At 44.7% G+C, this 25,024-nt stretch overlaps 1 protein-coding gene across 1 annotated transcript in view; it reads left to right on the top strand.

Moving 5' to 3' along the window:
* Nucleotides 1-25,024, top strand: part of LAMC1 (laminin subunit gamma 1) — a 108,476-nt gene that overhangs the window by 74,198 nt on the left and 9,254 nt on the right. Inside the window, exons 4-22 of the mRNA XM_080917791.1 lie at nucleotides 643-809; nucleotides 3,920-4,108; nucleotides 4,827-4,944; nucleotides 5,328-5,426; nucleotides 5,517-5,653; nucleotides 6,111-6,233; nucleotides 6,319-6,508; nucleotides 6,903-7,015; nucleotides 8,587-8,808; nucleotides 8,919-9,107; nucleotides 11,315-11,560; nucleotides 11,962-12,115; nucleotides 12,560-12,702; nucleotides 13,988-14,166; nucleotides 14,980-15,136; nucleotides 19,868-20,073; nucleotides 20,718-20,797; nucleotides 22,541-22,678; nucleotides 23,545-23,689. Coding sequence (XP_080773917.1) covers nucleotides 643-809; nucleotides 3,920-4,108; nucleotides 4,827-4,944; nucleotides 5,328-5,426; nucleotides 5,517-5,653; nucleotides 6,111-6,233; nucleotides 6,319-6,508; nucleotides 6,903-7,015; nucleotides 8,587-8,808; nucleotides 8,919-9,107; nucleotides 11,315-11,560; nucleotides 11,962-12,115; nucleotides 12,560-12,702; nucleotides 13,988-14,166; nucleotides 14,980-15,136; nucleotides 19,868-20,073; nucleotides 20,718-20,797; nucleotides 22,541-22,678; nucleotides 23,545-23,689 — 2,995 coding nt within the window. The remainder of the gene's footprint in view (nucleotides 1-642; nucleotides 810-3,919; nucleotides 4,109-4,826; nucleotides 4,945-5,327; nucleotides 5,427-5,516; nucleotides 5,654-6,110; nucleotides 6,234-6,318; nucleotides 6,509-6,902; nucleotides 7,016-8,586; nucleotides 8,809-8,918; nucleotides 9,108-11,314; nucleotides 11,561-11,961; nucleotides 12,116-12,559; nucleotides 12,703-13,987; nucleotides 14,167-14,979; nucleotides 15,137-19,867; nucleotides 20,074-20,717; nucleotides 20,798-22,540; nucleotides 22,679-23,544; nucleotides 23,690-25,024) is intronic.

The following is a 25,024-nucleotide window of genomic DNA, read 5'->3' as shown; positions in this document are numbered from 1 at the left end:
TCAGTTCATTGCTGTACTTTCATCTGGGTGATCCTTCAGCCATCTGTGCCCACAGAGGGCCCAAGGGGACCATCTAACGACTGGACATCTATGGGAAATGGGGCATCAAAATCAGCGTTTCACCTCCTTCAGTCGGAGGCGCACTCATTAGGGCGAATTACTGATACGTGTATTAACTTGTGTTCTGTGCAGTCCTCTGTGAGCAGAAATAGAGCGACTCCCAGTGACTCTGAGAGAAGCTTTGGTGTTCTCTGTTTCACAGGTGAGGTTCAGGTACACTGTAAATGATAGGGAAGGGTTTCAAACCCACATGGCCTGGTGTCAGACTTTATGCTGTTCTTGGCCATTGCTTCCTGCTGCTTCTCGGCAGACTTGACTCCAGAAAACATCCTGCTGGTGCCTCAGAAACTGTTAAGGACTTTCTCCTATCTAGTTGATGTCCCATCTTGGTATTTTTGGTGTGTGTGTGTGTGTGTGTGTGTGTGTGTGTTTCAGCTTACCCTTGCCAAACTATTTTTGATTGGTACAATTCAAAGACTGCTTAGGTTGCTTTTGGTTTGCTATATACACATGTCTTCTGCATCATTCCTTGGACCTCACAGCGGTTCCACTCTTAGTGATTCCTGTCTCTCTTCTCTCCAGGTGTAAATGTAACGGACATGCCAGCGAGTGTGTAAAGAACGAGTTTGACAAACTTGTGTGCAACTGCAAACATAACACATACGGAGTGGACTGTGAAAAGTGCCTGCCATTCTTCAATGACCGGCCGTGGAGGAGGGCAACCGCGGAGAGCGCCAGCGAGTGTCTGCGTGAGTACCGCTGCTGTCGTCTGCCCTGTGTCTTAAGGACTAAAGCTGGAAAATGAGATTGTTGGTAGAATGGTAGAAGTTGGTTGTGAATAAGCCCCACTGGTTTTGTTTCCTTTATGAACATTAGCTAGGAAGCTTAATCTCGAAGGTTCAGGAGTTTGATTAGATTCAAATACTGGACCAAAGTAGTGCCTCTGTAGTCACTGTGGCCCTTTAGAATGAACCATTCCTCACTATCTGGTTACAGTGAAGATGCTGTGTGAATAGTTATCCCATCTTAGAGAAAAACCTGTACGTATGTACGGACATTATTCCCCCTAGACAGTTTCTGTTGAGAGTTGATGGGGTCTGTGGGTGTGTATCCCCCTAAGTACACTCGTCCATATTCCTTCACTCGAGCAGTCAGCTTGGTTAGCATGTGTCATACCTGACTAATTCACCTTTCCTTTATCAGACCAATGAGAATAGCAGGAAGAACTTGCCCAGCCACCGCCCTGCAAATCTGGGTGGCTTTGGGAGAAGGGGTGGGTCCTGTGCCCTAATACAAGGTCACAATGAAGACGTTAATACGTGTGTCCTTCATAATGTGCTTGTTCTGCGCGGAGAGAGGACTCCAGAGAGGGAGCATAGAGTCGTGACGGTGGAAGGCTTTATAGGAACAAACTTTAAAGCAACTGCAACGGTCTCCAGTTCTTCATAGGAAATAGAAGGACTGAGAGAAGGACTTGGAACTTAGAACAGTTATCACAGCCCTTTGAAAAGGAACTACTTTCTGACTTAGGACTGTTTTTATTGAGCTGTCTTGAGCAGATTGTATTATTCATCTTTAATTTCTTTCAACAAACCCTAGAGCTGCTGATAAACTTTCTAGCCTCCTCTAGCATTTCTAAGCATTCCAGGGAGCTCCTTTAATCATTAACACACTAATGTAACTGGATGTTGGAAGTGAGGACTGGAGAAAGAGGTACATGAATCACTCCTAACACATGTCACACACACGTGCGTTTGAAAGTATTGCATGTACAGTTCATGAAAGTATTGCTATGTTTCTAGTTCATCTAGGAAGTAAGAACAAGCAAAATGCTCTTAGCTTGCTGCTAACCGGCTTTGATAAGGAGCTCACTGGATTTGCCCTTCCTCCATAGTCTCTTCAGGACTAACCCTTCAGAGTAGTTTCTGGATGAGGTGACTTGACTGTAGCAGGACAGTCAGAACACAGCCGTCTCCTCTCATCCTAGCTGTTCCTGGGAGAGGTGCAGCACATGCTGTAGATTTGGGGTGGAGCAGGGTGGACATGAGACCTGTTCTGCCTGATGGTCCCAGCACTGGACCACTACTCCAGAAGCCAGGCTGACTGCAGGGTGACATGGAACAGCTTGGGGGAGAGAAATAGCAAGTGAAGAGGAAGGCACTGTACAGCAGCTACTGAAAAGGAGCACCAGCTTAGCAAACTTGGCTCCAACAATTTGAGTTTCTGAAAGTGTTTTCAGTTGTAATATAATTCTGTAGTAGAATATATTGTACAAAGAAAGAGAATATATATTTAAATATCTTTTAAAATAGTTTAAAAAGCATTTATCGTAAATCAAGCAAAGCTTTGTTTTTATGTGATGGCCAAGAGCTTGTATGTGCTTTGGACAGATTTAAGTGTGAGAATATCATCTCACTAGAAGCAGGACTGAAGACTCAAATATTTATTTGTTTGTTTATTTTGGAGGCTGGATCTCAGTATGTAGCCTGGTCTGGAACTCACTGTGGAGACCAGTCTAGCTTCAAACACATAGAAAATGGACTTCTGAGTTCATGCTGCCAAGGCCAGCCAGTTACTTAGTTTTAAAGTGTGGTTGTGTTTAACAGATGACCTACTTATGGTTCCCCAGTAGATGGATCTGAAGTGTCTAATGTCCCTGTAATTCTGCTTGTGTCATCAGACATGGTGATTTAAACCTACAAGTCTCAAGTTCTCTCTGCCTTGGAAGCTGGTGTCTTAATGAGTTTGAAATGTTGAGGCAAAATGTTCAAAGAAAAGATGTGTGATTGACTTAGTTAGGGTTTTATTGCTGTGAACAGACACCATGACCAAGGCAAGTCTTATAAATAACAACATTTAATTGGGGCTGGCTTACAGAGATTCAGTCCATTATCATCAAGACAAGAGCATGGCAGCATCCAGGCAGGCATGGTGCAGGAGGAGATGAGAGTTCTACATCTTCATCCAAAGGAAGCCAAGAACAGGCTAAGCATCCTCAGATAGCTAGGAGGAGTGTCTCTAAGCCCACCCCCAGAGTGACACACTTCCTCCAACAAGGCCACACCTAATAGTGCCACTCCCTGGGCCAAGCATATGCAAACCATCACAGTGATAAATTAACTTTATTTTACTGTTAGTACTAGAAGTAGAGGATAAAGAGTTAGAAAATGGGTGTGGTGGTACACGCTGTTATCCCTGGGGCACACTGGTTAGGCAGAGGCAGGCACATATATGGCTTCAAGGCCAGGTCTACGTAGTGAGTTCTAGACCAGCCAACACTGCACTGTGAAATCCTGTCTCAAAAAACAAACAAACAAAACCAGAAAAATGATCATTTGACTTGGCTCTTCTGTATGAACAGCCATCGGGAGACAGATTTTCCGAGGATAGGAGTTCTTATATATTCTTTTTTTTATAAGGATGGGTATTTCTTAGTAAAGTGATGGATGGTTGGGCTTTCTAAATGTGTTGCCATACTGGGTTTTTTAATAAACAATGTACCCGGTAGTCACTTTTATTCTATACTACCTGTCACAGAGATAGAGAAAACTGTGGTTTGGTTTTCTTAGGGGTCTTTTAAAATGCTCTCTTAGAGCTATATAGGTCTTGGAGGCTACAGTAATGACTTAGAGGTTATGAACACATTCATCTTCCAGTGTTTATTTCCCAATAAATCACCCATATTGGGAGCTCACCACTGCCCGACTCCAGTTCCAGGGTATCTGACACCCTTTGCAGGCATTACACACACACACACACACACACACACACACACACACACACGGCATTCACTCACCCAGATGCACACATACGTTTTCTGTTCAAAGGTATACTTACCTGGCATAACTTGTATATTTAGCTTGTGACTGCAATGGCCGATCTCAAGAATGCTACTTTGACCCTGAACTGTACCGTTCCACTGGACATGGTGGCCACTGTACCAACTGCCGGGATAACACAGACGGTGCCAAGTGCGAGAGGTGCCGGGAGAACTTCTTCCGCCTGGGGAACACCGAAGCCTGCTCTCCGTGCCACTGCAGCCCTGTTGGTGAGTACCATCCATCCCTCTGGGTGGGGCCTCCTGAACCCCCAGGAAAGAGAGCTTTGCTTCCTGGGCATGCGCACAGTTAGATGTGGCAGCACGGATGCTGTTCTGGCTTACAGATGCCTCCTTCCGCCTCCTTCGCTCTGTCTCGTGTGTATAGAAGAAGTAGCAGTTCTGTAAATAATTGGCAGCTGGGTCATAGAGACTGTTTGAACTTTGACTGTGAAAGGCTTCTTCTTGTTAATGATTTTGTTTAGTCTGATGTCCTTAGAGAGCTGAACTGTGTACAGCTGTGTGTATGTGTGTGTGTGTGTAGAGATGTGTAACATTTAGACTCTTGTAATCTTTTTTTTCTTTGAGAGTTGGGCTAATATTTTGTTGTTTGTGCCTTTGTATATTAAATTCTAGACAGGGGCCCTAAGGAACATTTGATTACCAGAGAGGTGACTTGTCTGTGTGAACTGTCCCGTTGGGAACAGTTTTGTTCGAGAGTGGTGGGAAGACTTACTTTGGGGTGTGCCTGAAATGCTAGACTGTTATAGCTCATAAAACTGTGATTTACAGTTACCGTTTGGAATTCAGTCCTTATTCTCTCTGGTCATCTAGAGAAGACATAATGATCTTCAGGTATTACTGTCGATCCTGGTTGTTTGCGTTGACACTGGCTGTAAATACTCATCTGCCCAGGCTTGGGGTTGAATATGAACTCATTACATTTTAGGTTCTCTCAGCACACAGTGTGACAGTTACGGCAGGTGCAGCTGTAAGCCCGGAGTTATGGGTGACAAATGTGACCGTTGCCAGCCTGGGTTCCATTCCCTCACTGAGGCAGGATGCAGGTAATTGTTTTCAGAATCCGAGACTGGTCCTGAATCTGCACAGGGAAGCAGTGACTGTCGTGGGGACGCGTTCCCAGGAGGAATGGCGACAGGCTTCCAGACTACACATGATGATGCCCCGGGGTTCTGGAGAGTACAAAAAAAGTGGTTTTTAGTAGTTTTAAGTTATTGTGAACAGTATTAGGTTTCATCACAGGTGATGAGTATTCTTGACTGAAACCAAATCCAAATATAAAAACAAAATGAGTTCACTCCGTCCTTTAGAGTTGCACCGTGTGTAGAATCTGCTGTTGTATGAAACAAGTCAACTTTAAGGGGGGGGCTTCTTTCCTCTCGGTTTTTTTTTTTTTTTTTTTTTATTTACTTCCATTCCCCTCACACAGGCCATGCTCCTGCAATCCTTCTGGCAGCACAGACGAATGTAATGTTGAAACAGGACGATGTGTCTGCAAAGAGAACGTTGAAGGCTTCAGCTGCGAGAGGTAGCCCCAGCCTTCTCCAGTAGTGCTGTGTGTCTCTTGGTACCAGATTGCCTGAGACAGCAGTGCTGACCGTGCCTTCATCTCTTTCAGATGCAAACCTGGATTTTTTAATCTGGAATCTTCTAATCCTAAGGGGTGCACACCCTGCTTCTGCTTCGGGCATTCTTCCGTGTGCACAAATGCTGTTGGCTACAGTGTTTATGACATCTCCTCCACCTTTCAGATTGGTAATTTAGCCCTTACCCTTCACCTCACTGACTTCTAGAACTCCCAAGACCTTATCCATATGGGTATTTTGAATCAGTAACTTAGGAGGATTTTTGATTCTAGGAACATTTGATGTTATTAATACCTGTGGCTTTTGTGTGTGTGTGTGTGTGTGTGTGTGTGTGTGTGTGTGTGTGTGTGTGGCCTTTTAATGAGAACATACATATAGTTTTAGAGAATGTACTGTAGCAAGCAGTGACTATAAATGTTTTATAATGTTTTATAAAAAATAAAGCAAAATGTGTCTTTCAGGGGATAGCATACATAGGTTCTATTGTAGGGTCAGGGTTTTTTTGTTTTTTGCTTTTTTCTGGTGGTGATTTTCTCTATAGAAGATGAGGTTTCATATGTTTTATGGGGCCTGCATAGAGGACGTTTGTCATCTGAATGTGCTTGGGTCTTCATTCCTACCTGCAGATGAAGATGGCTGGCGTGTGGAACAGAGGGATGGCTCGGAGGCGTCTCTCGAGTGGTCTTCAGACAGGCAGGATATTGCCGTGATCTCAGACAGTTACTTTCCTCGGTACTTCATAGCCCCTGGTAAGTGCGGCTGCAGAGCCACATGGCTTTCTGGGCTCTTCTCTCAGGCCTCAGACTCTGACCCAGCCTAATGTCTGCCTTCCAGCAAAGTTCCTGGGGAACCAGGTCCTGAGTTATGGGCAGAACCTTTCCTTCTCCTTCCGAGTGGACAGGCGGGACACTCGTCTCTCTGCAGAGGATCTTGTGCTCGAAGGAGCTGGCTTGAGAGTATCCGTGCCCTTGATCGCTCAGGGTAACTCCTACCCTAGTGAGACCACTGTGAAGTACATCTTCAGGTGAGACTGTTCTGTCAGCCCAGGCCTGTGAGAAAGAGAAGGTGGATTTCTGTTGTTCTGTTTTATCTGAGTTCATTTGGCTTCAAAGTGTGTGTTAAAGAAAAACTTCTGGGCTAGATGTGGTGGCTCATGCTTATTGTCCTAGAATAGTAGAGGCAGGAGGATTGCCAGAAGCTCAAGGCCAGCCTGGATTACAGCAAAATTCTCTGTTTAAAAAAAAAAACAAAAAAACAAACCCTTTCCGATTATCGAGATGAGCCCTTTCCATCTTTCTCTTTTCTAGTTGTACTGAGGAGCTGGCGGAGCTCTCTCTTTATTTGGTTAGCTTGTCAGTATTCCCTGTGGTGCAAGAAACTATCCTTACGGAAGTTACGTGCCCTTTCTTTGTCTCTAGGCTCCACGAAGCAACAGATTACCCTTGGAGGCCCGCTCTCTCCCCGTTTGAATTTCAGAAGCTCCTAAACAACTTGACCTCTATCAAGATTCGTGGTACATACAGTGAGAGGAGTAAGTTGTAACTTACTGATTCAGGAGTTCATTAAGACGAGACAGTGCCTGGGCAGGGTTCATAGTAAAGGAAGGCTCTGTTCTGATGTGTTCACACTAATGCAAAGTCTTATCAGCTGTATGTTAAAATGTACTTTGAAACTGTCTTCAAGGATCTGGAGAACATCCACTAAAATTGGTGACACTCTTATTTTATAATTAATAAGCCAATTGAAGTGCCATTGTATATAGATTTTCTCAGTCTTATTATTAACTACTGGTTCAGCTTGCATGGCCTTTATCCTTCGTTTCTTTTTGTTTACTACCATGTCATTAGCAAGTGATGTGAGCTACTGGCTAAATTATCAGAAACTATGTGTTATCCTGTAAACGTTTGCTTTAATTTTGTGTAAACAAGGGTTTAGAAATATGCCTTCAAGAACTAACTAAGGAGGGCTTTTAATTTCCCCCTCCTGGGTAAGGTAAAGGCGGTAACTTGGACGTGTTGGTGTGTTTGTTTGCTTGTTTTTGGAATCCCTGCATTAGTGTCCAGATGGAAATATTTTTTAAGTAATTACTAATACGGATCTGGGCCCTTGGAAGAGGTTTGGGTTACAGATGTAGGTTAGAAGTCGTCTACATTTTGGTAGTTTACCTTTGAACTTGGAAAAATGGCAGAAAACAGAGAAAGGGAATAGGATCCTAGAAACAGCTGAGGTCTGTACCCTGAGGCCCACGAAGGAAAACTTGGAGAAGAAAGAATAATTGTAGGTTTAGGACAAGAGCACCATTAGGTTTTAGATGGGATTGGGGAGGAGTTGAGCTTTGGCTTAGTGTGGAAACTGAGCAAAGTCTCGCTGACTCTGAACTGTGATTTTAAACATGAGAAAGTGAAATAGAGAATATTCTCTTCAAGAAGTTTGAAAGAGTGGAAACAAGATGAGTTATCATTTGGGAGTAGGAGCAAGAATGAAGGGAGAATATTTTTAGGCCAGGGAGATAGAAGAATGTTTAGAGATTGGAAGTACATCATAACTCATTATCTGACTGGAAAAAAGCCATGCACCTATTAAAAGTTAAGTTCAAGCCAGCAGTACAAGTTTCCTTCGGCCTAGGTGGTCAATTTCCATGTGACTGATATAAACAGTAAGTCATGTTTTGTAACATGTGAGGAATGTACCCGCTTTACACCCTTAGAACATAGCAGCTGGTTCTACTAGATTGAATGGACCACTGGTCTTAGAGTAGCATTATTTTTCCTTATGGAAATGCAGGAGCACGTGGCATAATGGCTTTGCACACTTGTCAGAGCTATACAGTCGTGTGTGTGTGTGTGTGTGTGTGTGTGTGTGTGTGTGTATGTATGTGTGTGTGTGTGAGAGAAAGATAATGTTTCTACATATACAGAGGTTTACCATACCTCCACTCCACGTGCACCCTGAACCGCATGGTTGTCTTGGATGCTATTTTCTGGTTGCCATTCCCGGTGAATGACTTAAGCTGATGGTTAGTTTAGTTTTGTCTGCACTCGTGGGTCTGTCTACTCATGAGCACCTCAGGCTTGATGACCTCTCTTTCTATACCACAAACAGGTGCTGGGTATTTGGATGATGTCACCTTGCAAAGTGCTCGTCCTGGGCCTGGAGTCCCTGCAACGTGGGTGGAGTCCTGCACCTGCCCAGTGGGGTACGGGGGGCAGTTCTGTGAGACATGCCTCCCAGGCTACAGAAGAGAAACTCCAAGTCTTGGACCTTACAGCCCATGTGTGCTTTGTACTTGTAATGGACACAGTGAGACCTGTGACCCCGAGACAGGTAAGAAGGCCTGAGGCCACCGCTGGTCCTGCAGGTCCTTTTGCCGTGAGCAGTGACATTCACTGTCTTCTTGTTACTTACCTGATCATCTATCTCTACTCTGCCAATAGGTGTCTGTGACTGCAGAGACAACACAGCCGGCCCCCACTGTGAGAAATGCACTGAAGGGTACTACGGAGACTCAACTCTGGGCACCTCCTCTGACTGCCAGCCTTGTCCCTGCCCTGGGGGCTCAAGTTGTGCCATTGTCCCAAAGACAAAGGAAGTGGTGTGCACACACTGTCCAACTGGCACTGCGGGTGAGTCTGCCTTGCTCCCCATCCTTGCAGAGTTCTGCACTGTTGTCAGCATTTACACAGCCTTCCTCGGGTGACCTCACAACCCCCAAGATGGGACGTCTGCTGTTGTTTGCTGTGACTAAGAAAGGTACAGCAACAGTGAGTGCCGTATCCAAGGCACTGGTGAGCTGGGGCTGCAACACAACTTTGTGACTCCAAATAGAACTGTCACTGTAATGCTACCTCTCATAAAGTAAGAACCCAAACTGGGCTTTCGGTGCTGGCTTGTCTGGAATTGTTAACGTCAAGTAGCAATTTTTAAATTCTTCCTCTGAAGCCTCCCACATTGGATTGGAAACATGAGCCTTTTAAAAAAGCTTTGGATAGACCTGTGTTCCTATTCTGGCCCCTCCATTCATTTCCCAAAGAAAATAAAGTTATATCTGTCTTAGGTGACCACAGAAGGGTCACAGAAAGCGTTGGGTTCACTGGCAGACTACCCCTTGTTAGCTTACGTTGCCTTAACTGTGAAGGGCAGGAAGACAAAACCAGGGCTGAACAGCATGCTAGTTGTTCAAGGCGTGTAAGGAGTGTGGGGTTTGAACCTTGACCCTAGGCTTTAAGATGAAAGCAAACTGCATTTTGGAATGAGTTCAATAGAGGCTACCTGGTATCTCTGTTTTAGTCTGATTCAAACGTGTTTCAAGCTTTGAAGTATGGATTGCATACGGACTAGCTACATTATCAGGGGAGGCTCTATAGCTGGAATGCAGCCTGGGGGCTCCTGTGGCAATGGCTCTGCAGGAGCCTGGTGGCTGCCCACAGCAGGGCCAGGAGGGTCCCCCATTCCCCTCTGCCCCACCTCCAGCCAGCTTATTGACCCTTGTTTTTGTTTGTCAGGTCTAGTAGTCAGTGTCGCGGCTGTGCTGGACAGTATGGCCATCTCCTGGTCTGTGCTCTGACCTCCCTCTCTTCTGGGTTTTCTTCTCTTTCCTCTTGGGTACCCCTTGATCACCTTTTTATTTCAGCTGGAGAATTTCACATGAATTTGTTGATCCAGTCTCTTCAGGCTTCCAAGTCTGTATCGAAGCCCTGGGCTTATTATGGCATATGGACACACACACACACACACACACACACACACACACACACACGCACATACACGTGCATACACAGAGGAACACATACACACATGCATACACACACATAAACACACACAGGAACACATACAGACATGTACACACACATGCATACACATGCATACACACACACACAGACACACACACACACACACACACACACACACAGCTTGTCTGTTAGTTTGTCACTGCACTTGAGTTTACATCTTTCTGTCACCATAGCTCAGCCTGGGTGAATTGGTTCTATTTCGGTGTGTAACCTTGTTCAAAAGTGTCCTCATAGGTGTTCCCCTGACAGACTTCTGAATTCTAATCCTCTTGCCTCTTCCCCAGTGTTAAGTGGCCTTCGCCTTAAATGTCGCTTCAGCCACTGGGTTTGGTCCTTGTGCTTGTCTGCATCTTAAAGTCTGTGCTGACCCCACAGTGCAGTAGCAGCTTCATGGGAGCAGAGACCACACTCACCTGCTCACACCCTGGAAGACCGCCGGTGTGGATAGGAGATGCCCACCAGCAGTTGTTTAGTGAGCTAGCAAACAAACCTCATTTGTGAGAAGCACTGGGCTCTTTTAGGCCCTGTTGGCTGCACAGATGGAAGAGCCCATCTCGAGCTGACAGTGGCAGGGAAGTGGGGAGGGATGGAGCTGAGCGTTGAGGATGGTGCAGAGAGCCCGACTCTGAGTTTCTAACTCCAAAACAGACATGGTTGATACCCCGTTCTCTTCTAGAGTTTAGCATAAGCTGACAGTGCTTGACTAGGGTAGTGGACATTTTTATAAGGTAAAAATAAGGTCAGCTAACAGCTGTGTGGATATGCTATTCCTTGGGAATGCAGAGGCTGGTAAGCCTTGGGCTTGTCTCATTTACCAAAAATTTTAACACATCATCTTGGTTAATCGTCAGAGAATTTGAAATGAGGTAGGCAAACCTGGGACTACTGTCCTACTGAGGAAGTCTGTGAAAGCCACTGTACTGTTCTGGCCCCGTGCCCCAGCCTGGGTCCCCTGCTCACACCACACCACAAGACCTTGCCAATCTACAGCAGGAATGCCTCTGACCTTTTGATTTGACGGCGGATCCTCTCATTCCCAGGCAAGAGATGTGAGCTCTGTGACGACGGGTACTTTGGAGACCCTCTGGGCAGCAACGGGCCTGTGAGGCTGTGCCGCCCGTGTCAGTGTAACGACAACATAGACCCCAATGCGGTTGGCAACTGCAACCGCCTGACCGGAGAATGCCTGAAGTGCATCTATAACACGGCTGGCTTCTACTGCGACCGCTGCAGAGAAGGGTTTTTCGGGAATCCCCTGGCTTCCAATCCAGCGGACAAATGCAAAGGTTAGCCACTGGCCAGATAAGTCACGCACACGCCTTGATGTGCACATCGAGTGTGGGGTCTTTCAGTGCTTACAGAAGTTTGCACACATTCGGTGTGCACCGTTTCCATAACTTATAATTACTACTCTCCACACCAAAAGAAGTGAAACAGAAGAATTAATTTATCATGTTTAATAATGTGGCTGACGTTTTGTTGCTTATCGTTCTTCAGGTAATAGTTAAAAACTGTTAATAAGATGGTTCTTTTTTTCACCCTATGTTTACAAAGTCAGCGTGTGTTTTAATGGATAGCATATTTCTGTTCAGATTACTAAGACCATACTATCTGGGTAGCTTCTGTACAAGACGACACAGGCCTAAAGAACCTGTTCAGGTGTCTTTTCTCTGACTTCCCACCCTAGCCTGTGCCTGCAATCCCTACGGGACAGTTCAGCAGCAGAGCAGCTGTAACCCAGTGACCGGGCAGTGTCAGTGTCTGCCTCATGTGTCTGGCCGGGACTGTGGTGCTTGTGACCCTGGCTTCTACAACCTGCAGAGCGGGCAAGGCTGCGAGAGGTGAGACTGTCTGTGTAAAGTGACCCTTGCTGTCCGTGGCATAAGAACATCTTTCCAACTTACTCTTTACAGCTGGCTTGAGGTTTAGGAACTGTTTTCAGTGTCTCGTGTAAGAGGGTTTAAGTAGTGGACAGAAGGGATAGCTCAGTGGCAGTCCTGGTGCGTCAGACACTTGAAAATGCAGATTGCAAGGTTTCTTCTGAGACATACTCATCAGGGATGCAGGCTGGGAATCCGTCCAGTTCCCGGTCAGTCGGGTTTACCGTGGGCGTGGCTGGTGTAGGTGAGGCTTGACAGAGAGCTCTGAACATCACGCAGAGTGCCTGGACGTAAGGGAACGGCCCTTAACACTGGCTCATAGTCCTTAACGTGCAGCCTCTCTGCAGAGAATGCTGCGGACATTCTGCTCCTCTTACCCTGGAAGTGTCCTGTGTTTCTTTGCAGGTGTGACTGCCACGCTTTGGGTTCCACCAACGGGCAGTGTGACATCCGCACCGGGCAGTGTGAGTGCCAGCCTGGCATCACCGGTCAGCACTGTGAGCGCTGTGAGACCAACCACTTTGGGTTTGGACCTGAAGGCTGCAAACGTAAGACTTGGTGACAGTGTGTTACAGGCCCGTTAGCCTCCCTAGCCACAGAATAGACCTGTGAATATTAGAAAACCCTGGAAATCAAGGGCCCTTGATTCCTTTGTCACCATGTTGATGTCTCCTAGTTTTTTATACTTATTCCTCCTTGTAATCTTGTTTTCTAATCTAAAGGAAAGAAAATCTCCCCTTCAGTACTGAGCTTGCTCACTCTGCTTACTAAGACTTGTTGTTGATGATACTGTCACTGCAGATAAGGGAACCGCCATGGGTTCTGCCCAGCCGTTGTTGGCTTACAGTGGTTGCTTTCCACCCTGGGAGCCTATTTGGTTTGGTTGCATATAAACATCTGCTTCTCCTTGGCATAAACACTTGCCTGGAAATCAGAACAGTTTGGATTTTTTTTTTCCTTTCTGAATTCCTTCATTTCTTCTGTGGAATGTCGAATGAGCCATCGACTCAGATCAGAGAGCAAAGTGAGAAAACAAACCGCGAAGAAATGCAGGAAGTGTTAGCTTTTAGCTTTTCTTATTTCTTAGAGAAACTGAAGCAGGGGAAAGATGAAAGTAGAGCGGAATTCCTGAAGCATATGAGAAAGGGGTGTGTGTGTGTGTGTGTGTGTGTGTGTGTGTGTGTGTGTGTGTGTGTGTGTGTTCTCTGTGTAGCTCAGGCTGCCCTCACTTCCTCTCCCTCCCAGAGGCACATTCCCCACCACGCCTGACATTCGTGTAATTATTACATGAAATGTGCCCCAAGGGGATGGGGAGGAGACTCAGTTGGTAGCGTGCTTGCCTTTCCATCAGGAGGGCCTGAGTTCAGATCCCAGCACCCATATAAGAAGGTGGGTGTGTATCTGTAGCGAGTGCCGAGGTAGGCAGTGGCACACACACACACCTTTACTGCTGGCAAAGGGACGGCGGCTCTGCCTTAAGTCAAGGACTCAAAAGTAAATTAGGCAGAGCTCTTGTAAGTTTAAAGCCTTTCTGGTCTCCATTGTGAGTTCCAAGCCAGCCAGGGATAATGAGACCCTGTCTGAAAAAAAGAATAAATAAATAACAACAGAAATGGAGGAGGGTAGATACCCAGTGTAGAGCTCTGACCTTTGCAGGTATGTACATGCACGTGTGTGCACACATACCACACATAAAATGTGTGGCCACGTTACTTCACAACTTACTTTCCCTTTTAAACGTCTATCTTGTCTGCTACGTGGACTTATCCGTTTAAAATCTCATAAATGAATTTCTCACAAGTACTCAAAATGATGTGTCTTCTCCTTTCATAGCCTGCGACTGTCACCGTGAAGGATCCCTTTCGCTGCAGTGTAAAGACGACGGCCGTTGTGAATGCAGGGAAGGCTTTGTGGGCAGTCGCTGTGACCACTGTGAAGAGAACTATTTCTACAATCGGTCGTGGCCTGGCTGCCAGGAGTGCCCAGCTTGTTACCGGCTGGTGAAGGATAAAGTAAGGGGGCTTTCATCCACTCGTTCATTCATTCACTCATTCCTTCAGTGGATGCGAAGTAGAAACTCGGTCCACTCTGAGCTCCGGAGAAAAGGGTGAACATGCTGGACTGGGTCTCTCTTCTCAGAGGCGTACACTCTAGTGAGGGGTGACTGGAACTGATGCGTAAGAGAACTGTTGAGAAAAAGAGCTGAAGGAATAGGAATCCGTCATAACTGGGGGAAACTGTGGAAGCCTCTGTAAGGAAACTCTTGTGATGTGAGATCCAAAGGGTACAGAGGAGAGGCCATGAGAGAACTGTGGTAGGCAAAGGCCTAGATCCTGCCCTGGGAGGAACTTTGTCGTGGCAAGTTATATAGGACTGTGTGGTCTGTTGGGGAGTTTAGGGAATTGTTTCCAAATCCAGTGGGAATGTGCCGAAGTCCAGTAGGAGGTGTGTCATGACTGCCGTGTGAAGGTGATTATCAGGGTGGGGTTTAAGGGGAACTCCTTAAATGGGTAAGATAAATATGTGTGTTGAGGGACCAGGACAGAGAAAAAGAATCAGGAATGGGCCTTGGGGTTGTTGCTGGAGCTGGTTTTAAGTCCCCAGGGAGAACAGATTCTAGAGATCACTTTGAGATGCCCAGCAGAGGTCTAAATGATGGTCAGGGAGGGGTCAGAGCTGGACAGCTGTATACGGGAACAAAGGGCTGCCCTCGGAAGCCAGAGGAACAGCCTACGCTGTGTGTAAGCAGCACAGACCTTCCTCTTCACAGAGCTCCCGTTTGCTGCAGCATGCTCAGCCCACCTCTCTTCTTCCCTCCCCCTTAGGTTGCTGAGCATCGAGTGAAACTCCAGGAGTTGGAGAGCCTCATAGCAAACCTTGGGACTGGGGATGACATGGTGACAGATCAAGCCTTTGAGGACAGACTGAAGGAAGCAGAGAGGGAGGTTACAGACCTCCTCCGTGAGGCTCAGGAAGTCAAAGGTATCGTGATCAAACTGGGCGATCTCATTTCTAATTTGCATAGTTTTGTAAAATTCTCAGGGTTTTTGTTTGTTTGTTTTTCTAGACAGGATTTCTCTGTGTAGTTCTGGCTGTCCTGGAACTCACTCTACAGACAAGGCTGACCACAAACTCAGAGATCCTCCTGCCTCTGCCTCCCAAGTGCTGGAAGTAAAGGTGTATACCGTCACTGCCAAGCAAAATCATGGTTTTTAAATTACTTGAAGAATATGGTTTCTTTAAAAATATATATTTTAGACAGAGTCTCAAACTGCAGCTTAGGATGACCTAGCACTCACGATATATATCCAAAGCAGGCCTCAAACTTGTGGCAGTCCTCCTGCCTCAGGTTCCAAAGTGCTTGGATTATAGGCATGAACTTCTCTACCTGGCTATAAGTTATTTTATTTTAAAAGCAACACTTTAAAAACCAACTTACAGGAGTGGAGAGATGGTTCAGTGGTTAAGAGCACCGACTGCTCTTCCAGAGGTCCTGAGTTCAAATCCTTGTAACCACATGGTGGCTCACAGCCATCTGTAATGGGATCTGATGCCCTCTTCTGGTGTGTCTGAAGACAACTGCAGTGCACCCCCATATATAATGAATAAATGGATGTAATATACAGACGTATCTTCCCACTATGTCAAAAACTATTTGATGTTTAGGGTTAAAGTATTTTATGAATCTGTTCCTTTATATACAAATAGTTCTAAGTTTAAAATATCACTTATATATATATATATATATATAGATAGATAGATAGATAGATAGATAGATAGATAGATAGATAGATAAAGAGAGAGAGAGAGAGAGAGAGAGTGTTTGATTTTCAGCAACCAACTTCCTAAGAAACACCTTTAAGGAGAACATTAGAGTTTTTATTTTTCCCCCACTATTCTAGAGAGTGGGAATTTATTTTGTGTGTATCCTTATTGTCTTCAGCATGACTCTAAGAATGGAAAAATTATGGTCTTCAAGCATCGGTTGAACAGCTGGCTCTTTCATATGCAGTACTTGGCGTTTGTAAAAATAGACCTTAGCAATGAAAACTTGTTTGGTTTGCACACTAATGTGCTGCGTTGTATAAAAGTACACATTGTATGTACCACACCATCCTGAGGTCTTCCGCACTTACCTCAGGCTTTTGCATATAATCTGATAAGACTGAATAAAGAATTGCCTAAGACATAGAAGGCAATTTATTTTAAAACACTTTGTCAACTTTCAAAAAAAATTTGTTTTTAAAAACTTTGAAGTTGAAATGTTATTTTAAATCACATACTAGATTTTGTGTGTGTGGTTTTGTTTAAGGCAGAGTTTCTGTGTTTAAATCAGGCTGGCCTTGAACTCAGAGACCCACTAGTCTCTGCCTCCTCCCTAGTGCTGGGATTAATGCAAGTGCCACCACCGGCTGGCCCATATACTTGCTTTTTAGATCATTTAATTTTTTTTTTGTTTGTATTCCTTACTCTAAACTAGGCCTTTTCCCCTTAAACATAGGCAAACTCTTTTCTGTAGTAAGCCTGGTTCTGAGTTCAGTGCCAGTGACAAGGTAAATAAAGTCTCCCATCTGCAGGATGCTCATTAAACTGAGCCCACTTGGTGTGTGTTCCTACATGAACATAATACGTGTTCATTAAAGTTAGCAAGCATGGGACAACAGTAACCAACTTTTCTTTGAGTTTATACATATGTATTCATTTGGAGTTACATGGAGAAGTCAGCCTGTCCAAGAATACAGGTCAGAAACTAAGTATGCTGTTTGTTCTCTTCATATAAATATCACTAATGTATAAAATTTTGATTTTTTTTATGATTATTGAACTAGGAAAGGAAGTAACTGGATATATCTGGTTATGGCAAAGGTTTTTTGTTGTTGTTGTTGTTTTTTTTTTTGTAATGAGAGGCCACACGAGACCTTTTTAGATATTGAAAAACTTAAGATGTCAGTGATTTATTCTAATGTTAGATGTTTCTATGTATTTATTTGGGGTTGGTTGTGTGTATGTTTTAAGTGGTAAACACTGCCCAGGACGAAGGGACACCCTGCCCATTTATGACGTTCGTTTCGTCAGCCACTTTGGCATGTGGTTTTCCATTGGCATGCTTTATTAAAACAATAAGTCCACATGTTGTGTGCTGTATACAAAATATCATGAGGTTGGTCATATTCTGACGTCCCAGTTAGGCTCACCAGGATGTGATAGAGAGCTCTGGGCCAACACCACCAGCACATAGGAGTGGGCCCTGGGCCAAAGAAGGGCAGCAAGTCTGGACACCATCATTCCACACCTCTTGGTGTAGCTGAGCTGCTGAGAGCATCCTCTGGCCAGAGAAACCACATTTCCTGTGCCCACGTAGACGGCTCTGCTGGCTGGATGCACAGTAGGTTGTTTCCTGGACCTGGGAGCCTCTCCGAGGCTGGGGTTAAAGTCCCTTTCCGAGGCCCCTCAGTTCTGGGAACACCCAGCTGACCTTTCCTGCTTAGGTTCCAACTGCCAAGAATGAGATGCCTTCATGATGCTTTGGCTTTTGAGACTGTAGATACTCACTGTAGTTGAGATGTGCTTATACTGCAGATTTGGAAGATCATAACGTTTAGGGCTAACAGGTAGACATTGCGAGTTGAAAGACAGTTGACTTGACTGTCCCAGTGAGTGTCTCTGCTGTCTTCTCTGCCATTCTTGAGAACGGGCGTGAGTGACAGTGGTGATCTAAAGCATACACGCTGCTCTCACAGTGTTGGCAGATTTGTTTCTATTTCATAGGTTCTTAAAAACTGATTATCAAAGATTTGTGCAGGGCGTCCTCTGAACAGGGTCCAGTGCGCAGCTAGGCATGGGTTCAAGACATTGCTTCGCATGTGTGTGCCAGAACCTTACTGTCAAGTTGCTGTTTTCCAAACACATTTCATTTGATCCTGTCTTGGAACTTCCATACTTTTACATTCCTTAGAAAATTTAGATTTCAACACAGCATCACACTGAAATTAAAATCGCTCAATTTTTTAAAATTAAGTTCAGGTACTAGATTGAACATACAGTGACACGTATATTCATGGGAAAATCATGTCTTTATGACGGGACTCCACTGTCTCTTTGACTTTCCCTGGGACATGTCTGTAGCATTAGGATTACTGGATCGTGCTTTAGTCTGAGGAGTTCCCGTTATGTTCTCCATCATGACAGCACGAACGCACACCCGGATCAGCAGTGTGCAGGATTTCCCGTGCTCCCTGTCCTCACCAGAGCTTGTTCTAGCCTGTCTTCTTGACAGTGGCCATGCTGACTGAGGTCAGGGCTTCTCTCACTGAGCTTTTGACTTGGATTTCCTAATGATTGATGCCATTAAGACGTTTTTCACGTACCCATTGTCCATTAGTATGTCTTCTTTTGAGGAACGTCCGCTTGCGAGTGTTGCCCATTGACTAATAATGGGCTTGAACGTGTTAAGTACTGCATGGTGTATGGTTGTGTATGCGCACTCTCCAGTCTGTGGCTGTCTGCAGACTTGATGGCCCCCTTTGCTGTGTAGTCTTTCGGTTTGATGTAACTTGATGGCTAGTTTCCCTTTTTTTCCCTATGTTTTGGGACCTTCTCCAAGAAATTCTTGCCAATTTCAGTGTCCTGAGCAGTTTTGTTTTCTTTCAGTGATTCCATTATCCCAGGCCTAACCTTTCATTATTCCTGACTAACCTTTAACGGGTGCATGTTTTTAGCAACTCTTTTGAAAGCTGGCTGGCTGCAGATGTGTGGATTTATTTCTAGGCTCTTTTCTGTTCCCAGAACTAGTCAAATTGAATAGAACTTGAAATTTTCTGTATTAATAAAACCTCGTGACATGAGAATTTAATACTGGCAGGCTTTATATATTTGCACAGGTTTATATTTATTGCTTGATTTATTAGGACCCAAGCATGAGGTTCAAGAAGAATGGAATAGTCACATTCAACATGAGCGTCTATGTAGAAGCAGAGATTCAACTGAAAATTGCTTAATGTGCTGGGACAGGCAGAAACTATACTTAGTTTAAAGGACAGAGAAGTTGAGTTTGCCACACTCCAGGTTTTAGGTGGGCTGTTTTGTTTGTTTGCTTATCTGTTTTGTTTCATTTTTAGGGTTTTGTTTTATTTCATGTCAGGTTTTGCTTTGTATTCCTAGCTCTTCTGGAGCTCCCAGGTAGACCAGACTGGCCTGGAACACACACACACACACACATACACACACACACATACACACACACACACACACACACACACACAGAGCAGAGAGAGAGTGACCTGCCTCAGCCTCCTGAGTGCTGAGAATAAAGGCTTGCACCATTCCTAGTGTCTGTTTCAAATGTCCTTTTTAATAGTCCTATCTTAGGCTTTTAGTACTGACAGTACGTTAATCGTATATAGTCATGGTTAAATATGCCAGGTGTCAAATATAACGATAATTTTGCCTTTCTTCGTCAAGCATCTGCATGCTTGTCTGTCTCTGCTTTGCTGATTGTTGTGTAAGATTGTGGACCCAGTGATGGGTAGGAAAGGCACTCAGGAGTCACCCGGGACAGAGTGCAGTGAGGCTGGCAACCAAGAAAGCATGTGGTACAATAGATACTAGGGAAGATGTGTCTAAAAGATGCTGTTGGGGATGTTAAAGATACAGTGCCACAGCTTCACGCAGGGGACAGATCGTTTACAGACTGTCTCTGCAATGCCCTTTCAGATGTAGATCAAAACTTGATGGATCGCCTTCAGAGAGTAAATAACAGTCTGCACAGCCAAATTAGCCGGCTGCAGGGCATCCGGAACACTATCGAGGAGACTGGGATCTTGGCTGATCGAGCGCGGTCCCGAGTGGAGAGTACAGAGCAGCTGATCGAGATCGCCTCCAGGGAGCTGGAGAAAGCAAAAATGGCTGCTGCCAACGTGGTGAGTGACTCAAGTTCTGGTGGGCTGGATGGGTCCTTGGGTAATTTGTAGCTGTTGTGGAGTGTGCGTGTCTCCAGCCTCCTACCTGGCATTCTGGAGCAGGAGAGCCATGCCATGCTGTTCGCGATCATTGGAGCAGTTGCTTTTCTCCTTGCTGTGGCAAAGTGAACAGAAACAGGGTAAGACATGTGGGCAAAGCACCGAGATAGCTGTTCGTAGGGCAGAGTGTATGGTGGCTTCTCATATAGCAGGCAGATCTAGAAGCCAAGAATGGGGCAGAAGCAGAACAGACTCCTAAAGGCCCGTCCCAGTGACCCACCTCCTAAGGTTCCATAGCTTCTCCTAAACGGGGACCAGGTGTTCAAATACAGGAGCCTAAGGGGGTCACTTCAGGGTCAAAGTTCAGCAATTGCCCCGAAACAGAAGGAACTGGATAAAAACAGAGCTGTCTAGGTTCTTTCTCTCACTTGGCTCTTCTGCATCATTCAAAATAGAAATAATTTCCAGTCAAAGGTGACAGTCAGAAGTAAAGATCTCCAAAAATAAAAAGCATTTTTGCATAAGATTTTAACAAAAACTTAGTGTTAATGCTTGCCTTATGGAACTTAAGTCAGTCTTTTGAGAATGTTTTATTTCCTCCTCAGTCAATCACTCAGCCAGAGTCTACAGGGGAGCCGAACAACATGACCCTCTTGGCAGAAGAAGCGAGAAGGCTTGCAGAACGGTGAGCTACAGCGCGCTTCGCGGTTCAGGCTTTGTGGGTAAAGCTTCGTGGTTCAGACACAGCACCCCAGATGACATGTGTGTGTCGCCTTGTCCCTCCCACGGATACTGTCCACTGACGGCTACCCTCTCTGGAATGTTACCAGATGTGCATACTCTTTTTTTTTTTCCACTTCGAAATTAGAATATTTACCTTAAGTATTAGAATATAATAGTCTAGAACAAAATTATACTTATATTTTCATAGATCATATTTTTGTCTTTAAACTCTTCAAATATATAGATCTCTGAGAAAGTCAACAGAAGTTATTAATTTAAAAAGTTCCATTCGTTTTTCAACAAATGCTCAACTTTCAGATCTTAATAAAAAACACTAACTCATTACACATTTGATTGTAAACCAAAGGACACTGACCATTTTGTTCCTGATTTGTTTGTTTTTTGCACTTTTAAATTAATTAGAAGATAAATTTTTTGGAAGGCTTTAAATTGCAGGAGGTATCAAACTTTAAAAAAAAATTTTTAAATGGCTGAAGCATGGTTGAGAGCAGCGTCTGTGTATGAAACACCAGTCGAGAACACTCAGTGGCCTTCAGTCGTGTGGGGCACAGAAGGAACCCTATGCACAGAGCAGCAGCATTGCCGTTGTACAGCTTCGAGGTTGTGTTGATCTTAGAAGGGTTTTTTCTATTCTGGTAAGGGCAAACGTGTGAGCCGTGTGGTCGGCTTTGCAGAACACTCATAGTTTCATAGCTGGATTTTCTTAATAAAGGAAGATAGCTGACAACATGGAGTCTCTCAATTAAGCTAGGTTTTGAAGATTTACTGATCTGCTGGGGTTAATGCAAGGACTTTGGATGAAAGTTTCTATGCCAAGGAGAACGGGTGCCACAATTCAACATGGAACGTTAGAAGCGGAAAATCCATTAGCATGCTACCCAGCTAAAATGCATCGCGTGGCTGACGTCCCTGTTGATGCAGTCATTGCTATTTGTGTTGCTTCTTCTGCTAGTCATTAGGGAGCGTAGGCAAAGTTGAAACAGAGAAGCTGTGTAGAGATTGTGTAGTAACTGTGTAGACACTATGTAGTACTTGTAGTAACCGTAGAGACAGTGCGGTGACCGCGGAGACGGTGCGGTGACTTTAGAGACTGTTGGGTGACCATGGAGACTGTGCGGTGACCGTAGCAACTCTGTAGTGTCTGTGTAGAGACTGTGCATGTAAACCAGAAGACTTTATGATAAAGATCAAGCCCAGGCTTTATGTGGCTGACTAGGTACATGGTTTCTGGTTAGCACCCTGCAAATGTAAATTACTAGTATTCTGAAGTTAGTTGCCTGCTTCCTTCTATCCCCTCCCTGTGCTCTGAGACATTTTCACTTCCTAACTCATCTGGCCTGGAACTCTGATCCTCCTGCCTCAGTGCTAGTTTATGTGCAGAAGCTACCACAGCACACCCACCAAAAAGCAGTTTTTCTAAGAAAACACACATTTGTCCCTGTGAAGTTTTGTGCCACTGATTTTCTTAGAAAATACTCTTTTCTCATTTTACAAATGCTTATTGTAAATTTAGCTGCCTGAAATGATTGTGCAGCTCCAAATGGGTCTTTGCAGGATTCCTAGATCTCTGCCTATATTAGTATATGTAAATGTAACAAAGTAATGGTCCCTAAACGTTCCTTCTTTCCCTATTGCATGCTTTGTTTCATGGCTATTTTTTTTATTTTTCCTCCTACATGTGCAGTCATAAACAGGAAGCCGATGACATCGTACGAGTGGCAAAGACAGCCAACGAGACTTCGGCTGAGGCATATAATCTGCTTTTGAGGACCCTGGCAGGAGAAAATCAAACTGCGTTAGAGATTGAAGAGCTTAACAGGAAGTGAGTGTAATTGGAACGTGGCTCACAGTTTTGTTCTGTGATGAATAGTGCTGTGGATTTGGGGTTACACTCATGCACATGAGGTTCATCCTGCTTTCAGAGGGGTAGTGTGACTGGGGGAGGGGATGTGTAGCCACACCAAGCTCTGTAACTGCACAAGACGGTAGTACACTAGCCACGAACTTAAGATTCTTCATATATAGAAACTGGAGAGAGGAAATTCCAGAGTAGGCGGAGAAAGTATGGTGAGCTGCCATCCTTTCCACAGACCTAAAGGGAGAATATGTAGATTGAATGACCCTAAGCTGAAAGGTTAGGGACCAGAAGTGTATGGGACTTAAGCGGTATATTTTTGAACATTTGAATATATATGAGATTATGGATTAGATTCAAGTATAAACACACAGTTCCTTTATGTTGGCCTACACAAAGCCGAAAATGTTACATAGTTACATTTATAGTGTGTCTGCAGTTTGAGAGCAGCCTTCACATGGGATCAGGTGTGAAATTCTCCTCCTGTGGTATTATAGTAGTGCTAAAAACTAAGGTTGGAAATTGGGGTTAGGGATGGCCAGTCTGTATACAGTGAGCTAAATAGAATTGAAAAAACTGAAATGTAACTTTAAGCTAAGTGTTGCTATCAGAGTATGAGCTTTGGCACAACATTTCTTGTGAGGTGTTTGAAGATGTCCCAGTGATAGTAACTAGGTTGTTTATGGTTAATATTAAGATGTTAAAAAGTATACATTTATGCAAAAATGTTTAAAATTTTTTTCTTTTATCTTTGTTTTTTAAAATAAAGTTAAAAAAAGATATTAAAAAAAGAACAGCTTTTTAAAAATTGAGTTCTATCATTTGTTTCTTAGGTATGAACAAGCAAAAAACATCTCTCAGGACCTGGAGAAGCAGGCTGCCAGAGTCCATGAGGAAGCCAAGCGAGCAGGTGACAAAGCCGTAGAGATCTATGCCAGTGTGTCCCAGCTGACTCCTGTGGACTCTGAGGCACTGGAGGTATGTGTGCAGAGGCCCTGGTCACTGGAACCCCATCACACCCCTGTTCCTCTAGCCTGAGTAAGACCCATTTTGACAGTGCCCTGCCTCTCCCTTCTAGACCTGCACCTGACTCACTCACTTGTAAAGGCGAGTTCTACGTTCACCTGTAAAAATAGAACTTAATGAGATAAAGAAGCATCGATGTGAAGGATTAAAGATTACTTGGTGAATGTGAATACTTGTCTAGATGCCCCGTGTAAATCCAATTATGTGGTATAGTTGAGTTACTTGGAGCACAGTCTGGCTAGAGCCTTCCTCCTGGGCATCATGTAGCAGAAACTTAGGAAACAAGAACCATACCAGCCTGCAAGAGCTACCAGCATCCTCAGGGGCAGGTAGAATATTCAGGAGTTGGTAGTGTTTTATTTCGTTCTGTAGGCATAAATTTTTGCAACTGACTTTAATAAGGGCTTGACCTCTCCTCTAGGCCATCACCCCGCAGAGGCAGTGGAAGAGAAAAGTTATTAGGATGTGGTGGAAGTGGACCTGTTCAGCAATAGTTCTTTAGGGGCAAGCTCAGTCTTTGGTAGCAGTTCAGTCCCGTAGCAAACACCAAGTATGACTCAGCAGCTGCAGTCCAGTCCTTTCAGCAGGCAGACACCAGACAGCTGTAGTTCAATCCCGAAGGAAACTGCCAGGCTCACCAACTGGCCTAAGGAGAGGCCACAGGAACCTCATCAACAGTTCTCGGGCAAGTTTTTCTCAATGGTGGCATTAGCACACGTTGAGCTCAACAACACTCCGTGAGGCAAACCACTACACGTGTTTCATTAATGAAAAGTAGCGAGGCAGAGCAAACCAAACCAATGCTCATTTCCCGCTGTGTGTGGGGTCATACTTATTACACTCTTTTATCAGGTGTCCTTTCACCTGTGTCTGCTTCAGGAAAACATTCTCGCACGTGTTTGCTTTCATCCGCGTGCCCCAGCAAAACATCGTTTGACATAACCAACTTTCCAAAGAAAGGAGAAGTTTCCGCTTCTTCATTCTAACCGTGGCTCCTCAAACAAAGGCTCCGTATCAATATTTTTAATACTACACTTGAAATGTACTGTCTCATTGCCTCTATCTGAGGTGCCAACTGGTATCACAAGGTTGAGGTCTCTTCGGACACCTAATGCCACCTGAGTCCATTTGTGTGAAATGTGGAGAGATAAGACTGACTGGATGGTGGCGGTTGGGGGTATCGTGGGGGCAGTGGCAGGAGGGAGAGGTAGGGGACCCCAAGGAGCTAGCTTCTTGTGGCTAGACTGTCATCATTCCATTTAAAAGCAATGACCTTTCGTGCTTGTC

This window comes from Micromys minutus (genome assembly GCF_963924665.1).
Source record: "Micromys minutus genome assembly, chromosome: 6".
In the NCBI taxonomy this organism is placed as follows: domain Eukaryota; kingdom Metazoa; phylum Chordata; class Mammalia; order Rodentia; family Muridae; genus Micromys; species Micromys minutus.
This window is presented reverse-complemented; position numbering and strand designations above follow the sequence as displayed.